Raw genomic sequence first — 18,938 nt, forward strand, 5'->3', positions numbered from 1 at the left:
GTTACCATTACAACTCTCGTGAATTAAAGGTCTTGTTGACACTGGAAACGCCAGAATATGTGATGGTAAGCATGGCTATAATGTCATGCAAGCCTATCAAAGTACAAGTTTAAGTGCTAATAGATGTTTACCTTTGGCCCAGTGACAATATACAGTAGCTTAGGTGAGAGATGTGCTGTTGTCCCACTTCCCGTTCCCACGGTCTTCGTGTGCGTGTGTGTGTGTGTGTGTGTGTGTGTGTGTGTGTGTGTGTGTGTGTGTGTGTGTGTGTGTGTGTGTGTGTGTGTGTGTGTGTGTGTGTGTTGTGTGTGTGTGTGTGTGTGTGTGTGTGTGTGTGTGTGTGTGAGTGTACAAGCGTGCACACACACACACACACACACACACACACACACACACACACACACACACACACACACACACACTCAATTTAATTTCCAAAGTGAGCCAGCAACCGAATATATCATGGAAAGGCTTCGTCTTTTCAAAATCTCATCTATCTGAGTTTTTGCTTTGCTTTTAAGCTCAACTAAGTGTGCAATAATCCTGCAGCAGTTATGGGTGCATCATTTTGTGTTCGTTCACAGATACAAACATACTCCTGTAGACACGAAGGGAGAGAGCAGTGTGAGTTGGGTTGTATTACAGCAGTAGGAATGATGTACTGTCTGTGATGTCTCATGGGCCCTACGCTGCCTTGTGTCAAACTCCAACATTCATTAAACAACAAGGTGTGTCTGACATTGAGACGCTGTGTGCGTGCGTGCGTGCGTGCGTGCGTGCGTGCGTGCGTGCGTGCGTGTGTGTGTGTTAGAGTTCATTATGTACCATAAAGTCAACAGACATCTTTCCTCTTTTCTTAATCCCTCTCTCCCTCTCCCTCTTTCTTTGTCTCCTTCAGTCTTTCACTTGCACACATTTCTTCTGCTACTAGTTACCGTATGATAACTTCACTTCTACTGTATACACCCCTGTAGAGCTACGTGTGAGATTATTCTAAATCTCTCAAAAACAGATGTAGTGCTATACGTTACATCCTTTTCAAATGAACAAAACCGAGATGGCACTGTTTTTCCTTTTTCTTTAACTATGCCAGATTGGTGTGAGATTAGTCTACACATCACAGTAAGGCAGGTGTAAAGAAATATATTTTTTAAAGTCTCCCACAAAGTGTGCGTGTGTGCCCCATCCACTGGTATTGATCTAGAAGCTGTACAGTAGTAAGCAGAGCCGTGGTTCACTGGTGTTTTCTCAACAAGAGGCATTAGAGAGGAGTTGTCACAGTATATTCCTTGTGGTTCCTGTGATACAGATGCATTACACCAGAGTGGTCACAGCCTTTTAACTTCCCCACTACACGATCTCTGAACGTCTCAAAGCTTCCCGTCCCATGGGTAACGTTATGCTTCTGTTTTACATCGTTTCTGACTGGGGATTTCTCTGTTTCTCTGTGTGTGTGTGCGTGTGTGTGTGTGTGTGTGTGTGTGTGTGTGTGTGTGTGTGTGTGTGTGTGTGTGTGTGTGTGTGTGTGTGTGTGTGTGTGTGTGTGTGTGTGCGTGTGTGCGTGTGCGTGTGTGCGTGCACCTGCAGTACTCCCTGTGTAATGAGCCCCTGATTGAGTTGTCCAATCCCGGAGCGAGCGGATCAGTCTTCTACCTAACCAGGGACGACGAGTTCATCATCAAGACAGTCATGCACAAGGAGGCAGAGTTCTTACAGAAACTACTGCCTGGATACTATATGGTGAGCTTCTACACACACGCATGCGTGCGTGCGCACACACACACACACACACACACACACACACACACACACACACACACACACACACACACACACACACACACACACACACACACACACACACACACACACACACACAGCAATAGGTCTGGCTGGATCCGTTTGTCAGTGTTCGCACGTGTCACTCCAGAGATGTCCGTGCACGTGTCACTGTATTTATTTATTTGAAATTTCTGGAGGATAATCCCATTGAGTTGCATCAACTCGTTTTCAAGGGTGTCCTCAAAGTACAACAACAGCCACAATAAACAATCCAACAGAACAGAACAAACAATCAATGGCAGTCAATGACATACACACGAGGCTCTTCCAACATCTACACCTCCACTACACCCCCCACTCCATCAGTATACTTGTATCCTTAGTAATACTATTAACACGTTGCCCTGTCCCCAGGATCTCGCTGTGACGTTGCATGTCGTTTACATTTCATGTTTACCGTACACCAGGTGTTTTCAAACTTTTTTGACTCAGGGCACCCCTGTAAATAAAGTTTTCATCCACGGCACCCCTGAATTACACACATCTGTTTCCATCAGAACTGTCTGAAAATAACGTTATACTTGACGTTTAACCACTTGAACCCCAGCATCCCTATTCTGGGGGGAAGTTTCACTAAAAATAGCCGATCTACAAGCTCACAATGCGTCACAACGTGACGCATTGTGAGCTTGTAGATCTGCTATTTTTGGTGAAGAGAGTTGTAGTAGATGGAAAATTAACTCAAGTACAGTGCAAATCATGTCTGTTTTACTAAGCACAGTGAAGTGATATTGATGTAGTGTTATGGATGAATTCCAAATATTATCATATTATCTCGCGGCACCCCTGGACTGGCATCACGTCGGCACCCCAGGGTGCCCCGTCCGTCACCCACTTTGAAAACCCCTGCCGTACACAGCATGTTCATGGCAACTGTTCCACATGAAGCAGACATTAATATGGTCCCTTTCTGTTCGGGTCGAGAGACCTCGGGCCAGGCGGTTTCATAAGAGACTCTCCGGTGTTTTTCTCAGCAGCCGGGATGTCTTATGGTCAAGCTTAACGGAGCGTGACTTCACCCGACAGTGCCCCTCTCTCACCCTCCTCTCCCCAGGCTCACTCAGAAAGGGTTTAAGCAGCAACAGCTCCATGTATGTCCATGCTGCTATTTCAGTCTCGCAGGTTCACCCCCCACTGCTGAGCTGAGACAGACAGAGAGAGAGAGAGAGAGAGAGAGAGAGGTCTCAGCTTTGTGCATATTCATGCATGACAACCGGCCACAGCCACAGAAGCACTGAATTAATTTATTTAACCGTTCGTGGAAAGGGCCTCAGAGCGTTAGTTAGAGAACTCATTTACTTTGAACTTTTTTCCATCTTTGTGGTCGTGCTCTGAGCATCGTGGCGGGCCTAATTGGTCTAACTGTGTGGCCTAATGAAAGTGGAGAAATTCAAGCTCACGTGGGACCAGCGTACACACAGTGGCCAGAGGCCAGGACGTTTTGACATTGAGACTGAGACGCAGTGACGGATGAATAGGTTGGCTCACACAGAGAGACAGGCAGGCATGCAAACAAGACAACACCAGGCTCTCTGCAGGATAGAGACTGAAGACAAATAGATTATACTTTGTGTGTTTGCTGACACTTTTTTTTTACCTTATTGAATGCTTTAACCAGTGAAAAATAGCAGATATACAAGCTCACAGCGCGGCACCGAGTGCCGCGCTGCGAGCTTGTAGATCTGCTATTTTTGAAAAAGTCGTGAAAATGTGTGCAAATCTTTGAATATATGTATTTTTAAAGCGAATGTTTGTAACTCAAATTTTGCTTCTGGGTGGTCCCTGGAACTAAATATTTTGAGATGCTGGTCCGTGGCCAAATAAATATCATTTTGGGGGTCCTTCACATGAAAAGGTTTGAGAACCACTGACATAGTAGTCTCTCAAGAACAGACTAACTGAGCTCCAGTTAATTGAAAAGGACCTTTTCTTTGACGATGGCTGGCCAGATTGCTGACATAGAAACATAGGTTTTTCCAAAAATCTTAAGGATTCAAAAGACACTTAATAGAATCGGGTCAAAATTCAAATTTTCACGATTTTTCAAAAATAGCAGATCTACAAGCTCGCAGTGAGCTTGTATATCTGCTATTTGTGAGCTTGTATATCACAAGCTGTGAGCTTGTATATCTGCTATTTTTCAATGGTTAAAGCATAAAATAATGATACACAAAATGTACAATGTACTGTAGCGTGACAGCGTGTCGCCCGTTCGTGTACAGATCCCGTCTTTGCTGCGTGTCACTCTCCATCTCTCTTACACTATCAATAAAGGCATGAAAAGCCCCCCAAATAAATCTTTAAAAAATGAAAATGCAAGATTTCCATTGTAGACATTTCTAGTTTATGTTCAGTGTTAGCCTTATGTGTAATCTTAAGCTGAAAAACGAACCGGCCACTCAAAGACTGAAGAGAACACGTCAGCTCTTCTGGAGATCAAGCGTGTGACCTTGCAGTTGTGGCACACAACCAGAGGGCTGCCTGCCTGCTGCCCACAGATTGATGGACACACAAAGAGAGAGGAGACGTAATCTAAGGATTAGATTACCTGCGAAACAACACCTTGAGTATAAAGCATGGTCTTGGTCTTGGTAAATGGTGCATTTATATAGCGCTTTTATCCAAAGCGCTTTACAGAGATTGTGCATTACATTCACCCATTCACGCACACATTCATACACCGGTGGCGGAGGAAACCATGCAAGGCACCAACCTGCACATCGGGAGCAATGTGGGGTTCAGAGTCTTGCCCAAGGACCCTTTGACATTAACTCAGGGGGAGCCCGGATTCGAACTGGGAACCCTTCGGGAACCCTTCTTGCTCTAATAACGGTTTCTCTACCCCTGAGCTACCGTATGCCGCCCGACGTCTTGCAGTGCAAAACGTTCATGCACAAACTAGGAGCTGGTTGCAGCCTGTCATATTTATAAAGTAGGTCACGTTATCCTATTACCCGAATATCCATGCCCAATTTCATGTTTCATGTTGGCTTTTTCTTTATTGTCTGTATTTGGTGTGCTTGCTGGGCAGTGAGCACACTCGTGTTCTCTTTTCTTTTTATCCTACTTCAGTTATTCCATAGTACATTTTTTTTTGTGACTAACCACTTCCGCATACTTTGAGTTACCAAATGTATTCGAACTTTAAAATGTTCACCTTTTAACGGATGTAAATGTGGATATATTCAACCTTTCTTTTTATTGGCTTATATTGAGGAGCTGCTTTTTCTAGTTAAATTCTCGACATTTTTCCTTTATTCCATGCTCACATGGTCTCACACGTGTCCGTGTTGACTTGTCTCTTGCTGTGTCCTCAACACATGGACACTGGAGTCATGTGTGGCTGAAGGCAGGGGTTGCTCTCACTCTCTCTCTCTCTCTCTCTTTCTTTCTCTCTCGCTCTCTCTCTGTCTGTCTGTCTATCTGTCTGTCTCTCTCTCCATTGCACTCACTCTACCTCTCTATTTACAGTGGTGTAAAGTAACTAAGTAAATTTACTTCGGTACAATTCTGAGGTAATTGTACTTTAATTGAGTATCTCCAATTTCCAATACTTTTACTTCTACTCCACTACATCTGGGATCCAAAAATTGTACTTTCACTCCACTACATTTATTTGAAGACTTTAGTTGCTAGTTACTTTTCAGATATACATTATAATATTATAAAACATACATGAACCACTTTAGCCCTATTTTATACCTTGGATATTTTAAAATAGCCGATCTACAAGCTCACACCGTGTTGCATTGCGATGCGTTGTGAGCTTGTAGCTCTGCTATTTTCAAACATTTCGTACTTTTACTTTTAGAACTTTAATTACATTTTGATGCCAATAGTTTTGTACTTTTACTCAAGTAAATCTGTATTTCTGGACTTTTACTTGTACCAGAGTATTTCTATATTGCAGTATTGATACTTTTACTTGAGTAAGTCCTTCTGAAGGTCAGCATCTATGGTCTCATGCTTTGTGCTTCAAACCCCATGGGTTCTTCTGACCCTCTGCGATCACTCTCCTCTCTTCTCTCTCCTCTCTATCAACATTTTTCTTTCTGCCCATCTATCTGTACAACCTTATGCTTTTGCCTCTTTACTTATGTATTGCTTTGTGCCAGTAGATGTCTGAGTGCAGTCTCTCTCAACTCTCATTTCTCTAATGGAAGCTGAGTTGGCCCTGATCCCACAGTCAAAACAGGGTTTTAACCGTGTGCCCTGCCTTACTAACCCCATTCGCTTGAGTTGGCTTTACTGAACTATTCAGCAGATAATATCGCGTGACAAAGGGAAGCGCGCTAGATTGAGTCGATTCTGAATCACCTTTCGTAGTACTTTCTGTACAGTAACTGCAATGAATGAATTTGATTGGCTAATATGGAGGGAGGGGGCGGAGTTGAGCGTGCATATCATTCTGAAACTACCACAGAAGCTGTGCGAGGTGAAAATACTAATTTAGAAAACAATTTTTAAAACTAGCAGTTGTAGGTGTAAACATTATAAAGATTCCGCAACTTCATGGCATATTTACCGCTAAAGATTTACACGTTTTCAACAAACTAGCCGTCAAAAATTAGTTTCTAGTCTCTCCCTCTTCTCCTCCCATGCTCGGGGCGTGTTTAGCGGCTGTGTCCTGCTCTCTAGTCGGTCTCAAGCAACCGGAGCGTCGGTGGAGCTCTTGACTGTTCCGCATGAGTGACTTCTCCCCCCCTCTGTGGTGACAGAAAATAACCATCCTTCCAACGCGGCGCGAACGCGAACGTTGTGCGCGGCTCCATACGACGGACGAAGTATACATTCACTACTAACTGATACGGTCCCGCCTCCTTTTCAGACTGTCTGAAGAAAGACGACGTGACCTACTGTAGCATAATGTAATATCTCGGTGCGTGACATAACACATTTAAAAAGAGCACTTTCCCATTTCCTTTTTTTCCATTTCTGTCTTTTATCCAAACCCCTCCTCTCCCCCAACGTAGAACCTGAACCAGAACCCCCGCACGCTGCTGCCCAAGTTCTTCGGGCTCTACTGCGTGCAGTCGGGCGGGAAGAACATCCGCGTGGTGGTGATGAACAACATGCTGCCGCGCTCGCTGCGCATGCACCTCAAGTACGACCTGAAGGGCTCCACCTACAAGCGGCGGGCCTCCAAGAAGGAGCGGGAGAAGGCCAGGCCCACCTTCAAGGACCTGGACTTCATGCAGGACCTGCAGGACGGCCTCATCCTGGACCAGGACACGTACAGCGCCCTGGTCAAGACGCTGCAGAGAGACTGCCTGGTGAGTAGGGATGGGACATTGAGCGACATTATCGTTTACCGTGGTGAAAAAACACTCACGATAATCGTATCTTGAAGATTTAATGTGTCGTGATAGTCCTCCGTCATGCACTGGGATCAATTCACCTTTTATTTGCCGAGCTACATTATCCGGTACCGTTTAAAGTAAACCCTCTATAATTGGTAAAAGGTACTTATAATACTTGATACAGTCTTTTTTTCACTCTCTATCAAATGTCTTTGCGACATGTTGTGAGCTTGTAGATCGGCTATTTTTTGGCAAATGTTCCGCCCCAGGTTAATGGATTTTGATTATCGCGATTATATCGTAAATCGCTATTTTTTTCGTCACAATAATCGTGATATGAAATTTTCATATCGTCCCATCCCTATTGGTGAGTGCCGGGGATTAGTGAAGGAAGGGAGGATTCAAGATTCAAGATTGCTTTATTTGTCATAAACGTTTCCGTCTGCAAGCAGCGTTAGAAAAAACAAGCAAAATGATGTTTCTCCCAGTTTGAGACAGCAATAATTCATGAAACAATAAAAACAAACAGTGCAGAAAAAATACTGTACTGTAAATATACCGACCTGAATAAATATTAATAAATCCTTAAAACTAGTCATAAAAAACACACCCAAGATAAAAAACAGTATCAAAACTGTTCATATCTTCTAATGTATTTTAGTGCATAGCAATGCATGTCTCCCCAAGTTCATATACTGATATACCACACTGAACTAAGCATAATCAAGTAAATACTGGAGATGTGGCGTAACGGCATGGATTTCTACACAGAGAGGGCAATTATTTCAACATAAGATGCTGCATTCAAGTTCAGGAGAGTTTGGACAAGGCAATTCTCTCGAATGCTGCCTACAGCTATGGCATGGAAAGGGGGGCATTTGCATTTTTTCCACCATAGTGAAAACTGCATTTACGGTCTGGAGAGGGCACTTTAAAATGGCAGGGGCGGATAAAAGGGCAGGCCGGGCTCAAGCCCCCTTTGATGTCTATATGTGTGCCTGTGCCTGGTGCCGGGGATTAGGGAAGGAAGGGAGGAGAGAGAGAGAGAGAGAGAGAGAGAGGGATGGAGGGGGTTGATGGGTTTGTCTGATGCTGGACCCGAATAAGTAGCGATGCATTTGCGCAGTGGGATCGAGGAAAGGATCGGTATGGGAATAGAAAGAGATATCGATCGCTGCCGAACCTTGGATCCATGTAATGTTCTGCTCATCATGAGCCTCCAGAGAGCTGCTCTCTGGTAAAATAATCAATGATGGAGTGTGTAAAAAGATGCAAGGCAATAAGGCAGTGGAGGGTGCTGAGAGATGTAGGCTAGCATGTAAAGCATGTAAGCCATTTCCACCCAGTTGAGCTCAGGAGCGCTGGTTTTGGTTCACTCAGCATCCTCCTGTGTACTCATGTTTAATGCAGCATGACTTAAATAAACCCTAAATAACTTTAAACCCTCTAATCTTAGTGAAACAGACTTGAGTTACAACTGTTACTCTGACCGTTTTCTTTTCTTTTTTTCTTTTTTCCGTCCACACCAAATCTCTTCATCAAAAGGTGGACAGAATTGGTTATCGCGTGGAACGAAATGTGTCCTCCCTCCGGCGTGGTTTTGACCTCAACCGAGTGGAGTGTGGAAACCGCTTAGCTGAGTGGGAAGAGAGGCCGCCTGGCAATCATAAGATCACCGGTTCGTGGCGTTGTGAGCATGTAGATCTGCTATTTTCACAATAGAACTATGTTATACAAAATGTAATGCCTCAACTCTTAGTGTTCTTCAGGGTGTGGGGGGGCCCCCAGTTAAAATATGATTATTTTGGGGGGTCGTGGCCTGAAAAGGCCAAGAACCACCAAGATAACAGATATTGGGGGAGTGGAGGGCAGTGGCCGGCAAACGATGGAGGAAAGCGACGTCGGAGGTGTGAATTCAGTAGGGAAAACAGAAGACATATACAGGAGGAAGGCAGTGTGACGCAGATATTTATGTGCGGGTTCCCCCCCCCCCCCCCACCCCCACCCCCAGGGGATTGCAACCATAAATTAGACCTTCTTTGTTAGGAGCGAGCCGTGGAACATGGGGTGTCTGGTGTGGTAAAAGCACACATGTCACATCAATCAGGCTCATGTGTGTTTGGCTGTGTGCCCTGCACACTGTGCACAGTCACATCCTTATGGGGCCTTTCCCTTCCCTTGGTTACGTTTGTGAATGGGGGTAGGGGAAATCAAACTAATCAATTTCATAAATTATGAAGCCATAATAAATTGATCGTTGATTTTAATCGAAATAATTGCTTTGGGGGCGTGATATTTGTATAATTCGCTTTTCTAAGGCTCTCACACTTAATTTGGTAGACTTACTATTACGATTAGAATGCACTGTTTTTATTTTATTTCATTACATACCATACATGCATATATTTTGAGTCTGCTGCACCTGCACCCAAACAGGTGTAAGGTAAACCCGACTGGAACATTTTTGCACTTGTATTATTGGTATCGGCATTGATTGAAGCGACCAATACTAATAATAGTGGATATTGGACATCGGCCCAAGATTTCAGTATGGTGCATCCCTGCTTTTCTCCGGCAGGTTCTGGAGAGCTTTAAGATCATGGACTACAGCTTGCTGCTGGGGGTCCACAACATGGACCAGGCAGAGAGGGAGAGACAGACGGAGGGCTCACAGCCAGGGGGCAGCGATGAGAAGAGACCTGTGGCCCAGCAGAAAGCCCTCTACTCCACGGCCATGGAGTCCATCCAGGGAGGAGCCGCCTGCGGAGAGTCCATCGACACCGACGACACGTGAGTCTGGTTGATGAGGGTTTACTGCACTGATTCCCAAACAGTGGGTCTTTGTTCAAATTGTTACCGCGGCTGTCCGTCGCTTGGATACGGACCGATCGACGCGATTTGGAGAAAGATTCCGAGATAAAGCCATTTTTCCGCAGAGCAATGCATTGAAGACGACGGAGGTTATTCACTTCCTGATGACGTCATCACCCAAAGGATCACGGGCGATTGAGTTTTCTTTTACCCGCGGGTCCCAATGACTGCACGCTACTGTTATCTAACCCATTTAGTGCTCCAGACATGAACGGGTTAAATGTCCAGCGTGCCTCTCGCAGGCTCCATACGCAGCCATTATCTTATTTTGAAGGCCAGAAGTCCATTGCGTAAACACTTCCGGGTTGACGTCATGACGTCATTCAACGGAAGCCATCGTCACCCCATGCCGTTGCTAAAATGGCCGATCGTTGCCTTTGTTATTATGTTATTGTAGCGAGAATCTAATGCCATCCTTGGCTTTAAAAGTGTTGTTTGGAGAAAATGGACATTAAAGATGAGATCCACTGTCGGCCTCCATGTTATGGGATTACTATTTTGTGCACGTGGATCCGTGATGATGATGAATCGGCGAGGCCGATCGTGCCAGGACCTTCCATCGGACTGTAGGGTAGGAGAACCGGCGTTACTCTATATACAGTATTTTATGCGAGTATACTCGGGATCGGCACTCTAAATACTTGAGTATTTTTCATGAGTATACTCGGGATCAGCGTTAAATGAGTTAATATAAAACTATATCCCGACTGTTATCGGGAAAAGCACTCCGCGGTCGGGTTTGAAATCCCCTAGTATCTATATCTAAACATATAACAATCAAATTGTGTTGCTATTGCACCGTTGGTGGGCACTGCTGCTGTGTAGCATTACTCGCATATGGGCTTGCCTGGTACCCTTTGCTTTCCTTGTTCATTAGTCTCAAACGTTAAAGTATTTTCAAACAGCAGCTGTTTTCTCTTTGTGTGAGGCACCGTTCTGGCTTAAAGTCAAGCCAAATCATCACACACGTCACGTCACGGGGAGAGACTGAAAGAGGAGGCACAATTTGGATCGATTTCTGTCCAGAACGGCGCCTCATATTTGTCAATCAACACCGCTCTCGGAGGCTCTGCACTTGCCATCTTTAGCAATCTCACACGGCGATAAGGCCCGCAAACCATTTTCAAGTGGAGCTAAATGAGACAAGTGGAGTGATGAGATCTGAAAGGGCAGCGGTGAGAGACGGCACTGATCCAAGTTGACAACGGTGTGTGTATGTGTGTAGTCAGGGGCGTCACAAGGGGGGGGGGGGGGGAAGTGGGACTGAGTTACCAGGGCCCAAGGTGGAGGGGCCTTAATCATTTTATACTTTAACTATTGAAAAATAGCTCATAGCACATAGCACGGCACAGATTTTTTAAAACACATTTTTGGACACTGCTCCTACAGATTTTGCCCTAAAATCACGCAAATCGGTACACAGTATGCCTACACTCATGTCATCAACATGAATCTGTCTCATATAGCGCCACCATCAGGCCGATTTTTTCGAACACATTTTTGGACACTGCTCCTACACATTTTGCCCTAAAATCACGCAAATCGGTACACAGTATGTCTACACTCATGTCATCAACATGGATCTGTCCCATATAGCGCCACCATCAGGCCAATTTCTTCAAACACATTTTTCTTCACTACTCCTACACATTTTGCCCTAAAATCACGCTGCGACCTGGCGGTCGCTTATCTCCCTATTAGGGAGTCTTACTGGTAGATCTACTATTTTTGAAAAGTGTGAAAATGTGTGCAAATCTTTGAATATATGTATTTTTTAAGCGAACATTTGTAACTAAAATTTTGCTTCTGGGGGGTCCCTGGAACTAAATATTTTGAGAAAGGAAACATAGGTTTTTCAAAAAATCTTAGAAGGATTTGACACAAATTTTCACGATTTTTCAAAAATAGCAGAGCTACAAGCGCTGTGAGCTTGTATGTCTGCTATTTTGCAATAGTTAAAGCATATAATAATGCGCTCCCAGTCAATGAATCCTTGTACCCAGGGCCCAGAATTTGGTGCGACACCCCTGTGTGTAGTCTCTTAGCGCTGCTAATCTCACAGTGAGAAAGGTGCATTTTGTTGACTTGACATTTCCACCTGGCAGAGTTAAGAAGATTATGGCTTCTATTTTTCATAAGAAAGAGCAGCTATAGTGCAGCAAATGAAAATCGACACGCTTGCAAATATTCAGGATCGACGTGCGTTGAGAAATCTATATTTACGCTATATTTTACGCTCATGACAGCTGTCTAATGCATTTTTAGTACCCATGCATTTTGATAAGACCCTGTCGACATGAACCATCACAGCCTGGTGTTCTAATGTTGCTGTCGGTCAAAAACCTTGTTTCTACCACTTTTTGTGGTCACATGTTCAGATACTGGATTCTGATTGGCTTAAAACAGTGGTAAATCAGTCAACAACCTTGAGTTGGCTCGTGTACCCCGCCCACTGTTGTGTTGCACTAAATAACCTTGCAAGTTACAACTGTGTTTTCTTTCATTTATATGGTAGAAGTGGTAGAAAAGCAATTTACCATTTGAGGGTCGTGAAACCACTGTTTCAGGGTTGTTTGGCACTTGGCTTCGACCTCATGCCACAACCCTGAAACAGTGGTAAATTAGCCAACAACCCACTCCCTCTCATGGTAAATGGCTTACTTCCTTGATATATAATAGGATGTGATAACTACATTGGATCCATTGGAACACATGCTGTTTCTTCCACAAGCAACTGTTTTGGACATACAAGGTTTCTGTCCGAGAAAGGTCTTCAAAGTATGTGTCAATGTACTCAGACACAATGTGCTCAGACTTGGGCTTGTTCTGACAGTACACTTGTAGATCTGTAGCCTCTGTTCCTGTTTGACAAACAGAGGGGAGCCAGCCAGCCTATCATGATCCTCCAAGCACTTCTCTAGTTCTCCCAAGGAAAAGGTCTTTGTGCCAGTCGTAGATCTGGTGGATGTTTCCAAAGACGATCTTGTCTCTAAAGCATATCTTTATGCAAATAAATTCTATTTCTTCTTCTCTCAACAGGATGGGAGGCATCCCAGCGGTCAATGGGAAAGGGGAGAGTCTTCTTCTCTACATTGGAATCATTGACATTTTGCAATCCTACAGGTAATAATCAGAACTGCATCACAGCCAATCACCACTATGCCATCAGCCATAATAACCCGTATATAAACATATATAAACATCACGTGAGACAGTATTGTGTAGAATAGCGTCTGAAGCAACAGCTGCTTAAAACCCATGTTGGCTTTATACATATACATAAGATCTGTGATTCTCACCCTTTGATGGGCCGTGAGGATATTGAAAGTGGTCCCCCAAATAATTGGCAAATTCTTTAAAACCACAAAGAATTTGTTTTCATTGTGATAAGTAGAAACTTAAACCATGTAGATCCAAGCCAGAATCATTACAATAATCATGCTCTGAAAATGCACACAGTGATGATGATGATTATTATTAAAAATGTAAAATGTCAGAGTATAGATACAGAAAATAAGAACTAACTGTAGCTAAACTGCTGTGCTGTCTCTGGCGACTGACTTTCCCCTAGGGGATTATTAAAGGTCTGTCTATCTATATACCATATCACTTCAGGTCTCCTTCGGCAGACATGCATAGCCTGCAGGCATGTTGCTTATATGTTTATTGCCTGTGACCGTGATACATGTTTTAACAGGGTGCTTCTGTTTGTGTCTGCAGGCTAATCAAGAAACTGGAGCACACGTGGAAGGCTTTGGTTCATGATGGGGTGAGTTTACATTTTTAATGCCGCTATACATAAACATGGGCAGGCGCACATACTCCACATACAGTCTCCATAATCACATCAATGCTCTAATATCAATATGTTTATTAAGAAGAACAACAACAACAAATATTTATATTGCCAAAACAACTGTTTACAAAGTGCTGATTAGGAAGACGATATAATAAAACAAGGCATGACATACAACATAAAACAATACAATGACAGCTTAAAAAGAAAGATTATAGGTAAACTTATTTTGGGGCTTTTATGCCTTTATTGATAGGACAGTAGACTGACAGGAAATGGAGAGCACTGAAGTTTGACGTAATTTACACATCCTACTTGGTTCCCGTTTCCCCCTCCCCCATTATGAATTCCCATAGACTTTTTTCATATTGTGTCATATAAGAACTGTGTTCCAAACATAAACAAATGATCTTTTCACCACAAACAGACAAATATTATATGTATCAAATATTAGTGACTGACTAGCATAAACCATACAGAGCCACCTCCCCGACAATATCGCGGAGACCGTTTGTTTATTTTTGGACCACAACAATTCTTATATGAGACGATTTTAAGATGACTCAATGTTATTCTCCATAGAGAAAAGAAGGGATTGTATGTATGATGTCAGATGTCATAGACGTCATAGGACTTTCACATAATGAGTAAGCATGTTTGGGGTCTCACAGCATATCTCCATATACAGTACATGGATCTCCATACCGGTATATGGGACCTGGTCCGATATACATCTCTGACCAGATGGCCAAGACATGATGCGACCTCGCCTGTCGTCCTTAGGCATCTTACTGATTTTATTTAACCAAAAAATAGTGAACAACGTTTTGGCCGTGTGGGGCTTCATCAGGTTGACACACAGACTCAGCCATTCTGACCTTATAAGCTAAGCTTTTACACAGAGAGAAAGGGAAAACCAGGTGCTCACCGGAGAATAAAAATTGTAAAAATGAGTATAATGGTGCTCTTGGATCGACGGGATCAAGTCAGGAAAAAGAAAAAAAGTGATTAAAAAGCTGTTTTTAATATAATGAAATAAAGGCGTATTCCTCCCTTTTAAACTTTGAGTGCCTGGATCACTTTTTTCTTTTTCTAAACTTTTACACAGCTTCAGGACTATAAGTGCTAATGCTTGGTTTAATTTGAGATCAGTCAGCGGGACAGCTAAAAGACCTTGGTCTAGCGACTGAAGACACCTTGGAGATTAAAAAAAGGAAAGATTTGCAATAAATCCCAGAACTCTGCTATGCAAGGGCCTTGTCAGTATTGAATAAATGTTGAATTCATTTCATTCCCTGACTATGTCTGTGGCTTAAAATGTCCTTTTTAAGTGGTGTTAACCCATTTAGGCGTAGGATTATTGACTGCTTTAACTATTGGAAAATAGCAGATATACAAGCTCACAGCGCGGCACCGAGTGCAGCGTTTTGAAAAATCCTGATTTTTTTTGCAAGTCTTTGAATATATCTACTTAAAAGCTAACATTTGTAACTAAATATTTACTTCTGGGTGGTCCCTGGAACAACATATTTTGAGATGGGGGGTCCGTGGCCAAATACCTGTAATTTTGGGGGTCCTTGACATGAAAAGGTTTGAGAACAGCATTATTTAGAGGAAGGATTTAGAAGTCGGGTCAAAGATCGGGTCAAAGATATTCAAAGACTTGCACTCATTTTCACGATTTTTCAAAAATGTGAGCTTGTATATCTGCTATTTTTCTAAAGTTAAAGCATAAAATAATGGTTAAAGTGGTTCAAATATAACGCGACTCGGGCGCGTTCCAGGTATTTGAGAGTTAACATCCTAGCCAGACAGGCTGAGGAGAGCTTTAGCTGTGTTTACATGTACACGTAGTCTAGTCTGTGTGATACTGTCTGCTCCGGTCTCCAGGGAGGTTAAACAAAAATACAACTCTTAAATTATCCCGTTGCTTGAGCTGAATCTCATTTTCAGGCTAAGATCTGTTTTGTTTGGTTGTTGTTGTTGTTGTTGTATCTCTCTTTGATGTTCAGCATTCTTAAATTATTCCCTTTTGGGACAGTTGTTTTATCATTTTATTTGTTCATTTTCTTTCTTTCTTTCTTTCTTTCTTTCTCAGTAAATATACAGAGACTTTTCACTCTGTATTTCACTTATTGCCTGTTTCTGTGGAGTGTTATTCCATAGACTATTAGACCATATCCATACTGAAATTGAAAACAAAAAGCCAATAAAAACCAAAACGAATGAAACGTTCAAACTATAATAACCTTTGTGTGTGTGTGTGTGTGTGTGTGTGTGTGTGTGTGTGTGTGTGTGTGTGTGTGTGTGTGTGTGTGTGTGTGCGCGCGTGTGTGTGTGTGTGTGTGTGTGTGTGTGTGTGTGTGTGTGTGTGTGTGTGTGTGTGTGTGTGTGTGTGTGTGTGTGTGTGTGTGTGTGTGTGTGTGTGTGTGTGTGTGTGTGTGTGTGTGTGTGTGTGTGTGTGTGTGTGTGTGTGTGAGTGTGTGTGTGTGTGTGTGTGTGTGTGAGAGAGTGTGAGTGTGAGTGAGTGAGTGAGAAAGGAGACAGAAGAGCGCTTTGGCACTTGTGTTGTGTTTATACTATTAACCAAGTAAAGATGTTTGCATCGCGCACTTACAAAAAGCAAACTCCACCTGCCTGCTTGTTGTATTTACCTGCCACAGGGATTCAGTTTCAACCCCTGTATGTACGGCTATAATAATTGATTATTGTCACGTTGCTGAATCGATTCAGAATCGCACTGCTGAATCGTGGCCATTGAGGAAACAGAAAAGATGTGAAGTTCGACCAATCGTCGAGCTCGTCGACCCTTACAGAGTCACATTTACAAAAAATAAAGAATAAATAATTAGGCTGAAAGGGTGCAATTCTGGGAAATTGCAAGTGTGGTTGCACTGACGCTAGTCGTGAGGAATCCGCTGGGAACTGAATTCCGTTTCACCATTTATGTTACATATTGTGATGTCAAGTAAAGCATGACTAATCCTGTCTGATTGGACATTATTATTGTCCAAGATATCTAGTCTTACAACTCAGTTACAAGGTTAACAAAAAACTGTTTCACTTTAGCTGGCATAAAGGTTCTTGACATAGAACAATAGTGTGTAGCCTCTAGCAACCACACTAAATATGGAGATATGAGGTTTCTGCCCGACAACAACGGTAGTCATGGCAATGGTTTGTGCGGGTGTGACATCACACCTCCAGCTCTGGTTATAGTCTATAAGATGCTGCAGTTGGAGGAGCCAGAGGACATTTATTGCGGTGAGGACCTAGAAGACCTCAAGGAAACAGGTGACTCTTAGAAAGATGCTTCATTGGACAGTAGCCAGACCTAGGAAGCCAGACGTAGGAAATGAGGGTGTTGCTGTGGAGGTCGGAGGCTGGGTTTATTCCTTTACACGTTCCAGAAGCTACTTTCGCGAGGATCAATTTGATGTGCTTGTGTTCAACACAGTGTCTATGTGCTGGAAGAAGGTGACCCCAGTGACAACCCCAGTGACACCTGGAAGAAGAAAACGTAATTTTGAGAGTCGCCAGGGCCACACAGCTGTGCTGATTGAAGATACTGTCTACCTCTACGGAGGGTATCCTGACCTTCTTTGTGCATTTGATGTTGACGCCCACAGATGGTTCAAACCACAGGTTTCAGGGACTATTCCTGCGGAGAGGGCGAGCCACTCAGCCTGTGTCTTGGGTAAGGTCATGTATATCCATGGAGGATGGATCCAGGCTACATACACTGATGACATCTACAAGTTGGACACCACCACAATGGTCTGGTCTTTAATTAACACCGGAGGTACTCCAACTCCTACTCCTGCTTCATCATGTCACTCTGCCACCATCATCGGGACAAAGATGTTTGTATTTGGAGGTCAGGCGTGGGGTCAGCACTACAACACCATCAGAGTGTTTGACACTGAGACCAACTGCTGGATGAACACACCCTCTGCACAGCTTCTTCCAGAAGAACGCAGGGATCATTCAGCCTTTACCTACAATGGAGAGCTGTACATATTTGGTGGACTGAACTTTAACCGGTCCTTCAGTGATCTGTGGAAATTCAGTCCAGAGACCTTCTGCTGGAAGAATGTTGAGCCCAAGGGGAAAGGACCATCTCCGACGTATAAGATGTGCTGTTTCATTTTGGGACATCGTATCATCATCTTTGGAGGAGACAACACACCTGATGCCCTGTATGTCTTGGACTTGAGTCCTAGTCTGAGGACTTTATGTAAGCTAGCAGTTATTCTGTACGGTCTGGAACAGTCAGAACTCCCACACAACATCAGGTGGGAACTGGCAGCCATGACTACCAATGAACAAGTAAGTGTCACTCCTTGAGGGAAGACCTGTTTGGATGTAGCTCTGCAGTATATTCTTACTTTTTTCTGTCTATTAGTTGTGGGCTCGCTGGAAGCGAGCACATGTTATCTTCATTATTTATCTATCAAGTTCTCCTAAAAAATGACATAATCTATCAGTCAAGTTCTCCTCAAAAATGATGTAATCTATCTGTCAAGTTCTCCTCAAAAAATGACGTAATCTATCAGTCAAATTCTCCTAAAAAATTACGTAATCTATCAGTCAAGTTCTCCTAAAAAATGACGTAATCTATCAGTCAAGTTCTCCTTGACAGTACAAAGGGTAGCAATGAGATGCAGCCAAATGGTAGATCTTTGTGCCCATACATGGTGTTACATGCAAGCCCACACTGTTACGTAGGAACAGTATTTCTAGTTTTTTTTTTCTTGTTGTGACTCTTAACATTAGCCAGGCTTGGCATGGTTTTTGGGGTCTGTCTTCATTCTGACCGGTACCGTACAGTAGGCTACAGTACGTACTTGGTGCAGTGGGGCTCGTAGCCTCCTTGTTTTGAGACGCGAGCTCGGAATGATACACGGATCGCGACGCCTTATGAGACGTGCAGGGACTATGTACAGTATGTGTGTGTGTGTGTGTGTGTGTGTGTGTGTGTGTGTGTGGGGGTGGGGGTGGGTGGGTGGGTGGGTGGGTGGGTGCGTGTGCAACAAATCTGTGCAGTGACTCTTTTAAACATACTGTTTACATCCAGGCATTACATTAGAGCTCAGACCCTCTCTTCCTCCCTCCCCTCTCTGTGTCAT

At 43.5% G+C, this 18,938-nt stretch overlaps 1 protein-coding gene across 1 annotated transcript in view; it reads left to right on the forward strand.

Annotated features, from left to right (window-relative positions):
* pip5k1ca (phosphatidylinositol-4-phosphate 5-kinase, type I, gamma a) overlaps positions 1 to 18,938 on the forward strand; it is a 94,946-nt gene that overhangs the window by 45,886 nt on the left and 30,122 nt on the right. Inside the window, exons 6-10 of the mRNA XM_080736400.1 lie at positions 1,588 to 1,740; positions 6,816 to 7,115; positions 9,721 to 9,932; positions 13,053 to 13,136; positions 13,734 to 13,782. Coding sequence (XP_080592526.1) covers positions 1,588 to 1,740; positions 6,816 to 7,115; positions 9,721 to 9,932; positions 13,053 to 13,136; positions 13,734 to 13,782 — 798 coding nt within the window. The remainder of the gene's footprint in view (positions 1 to 1,587; positions 1,741 to 6,815; positions 7,116 to 9,720; positions 9,933 to 13,052; positions 13,137 to 13,733; positions 13,783 to 18,938) is intronic.

The sequence above is a fragment of the Nannobrachium achirus genome (assembly GCF_963921795.1).
Source record: "Nannobrachium achirus genome assembly, chromosome: 1".
Classification (NCBI taxonomy): Eukaryota; Metazoa; Chordata; class Actinopteri; order Myctophiformes; family Myctophidae; genus Nannobrachium; species Nannobrachium achirus.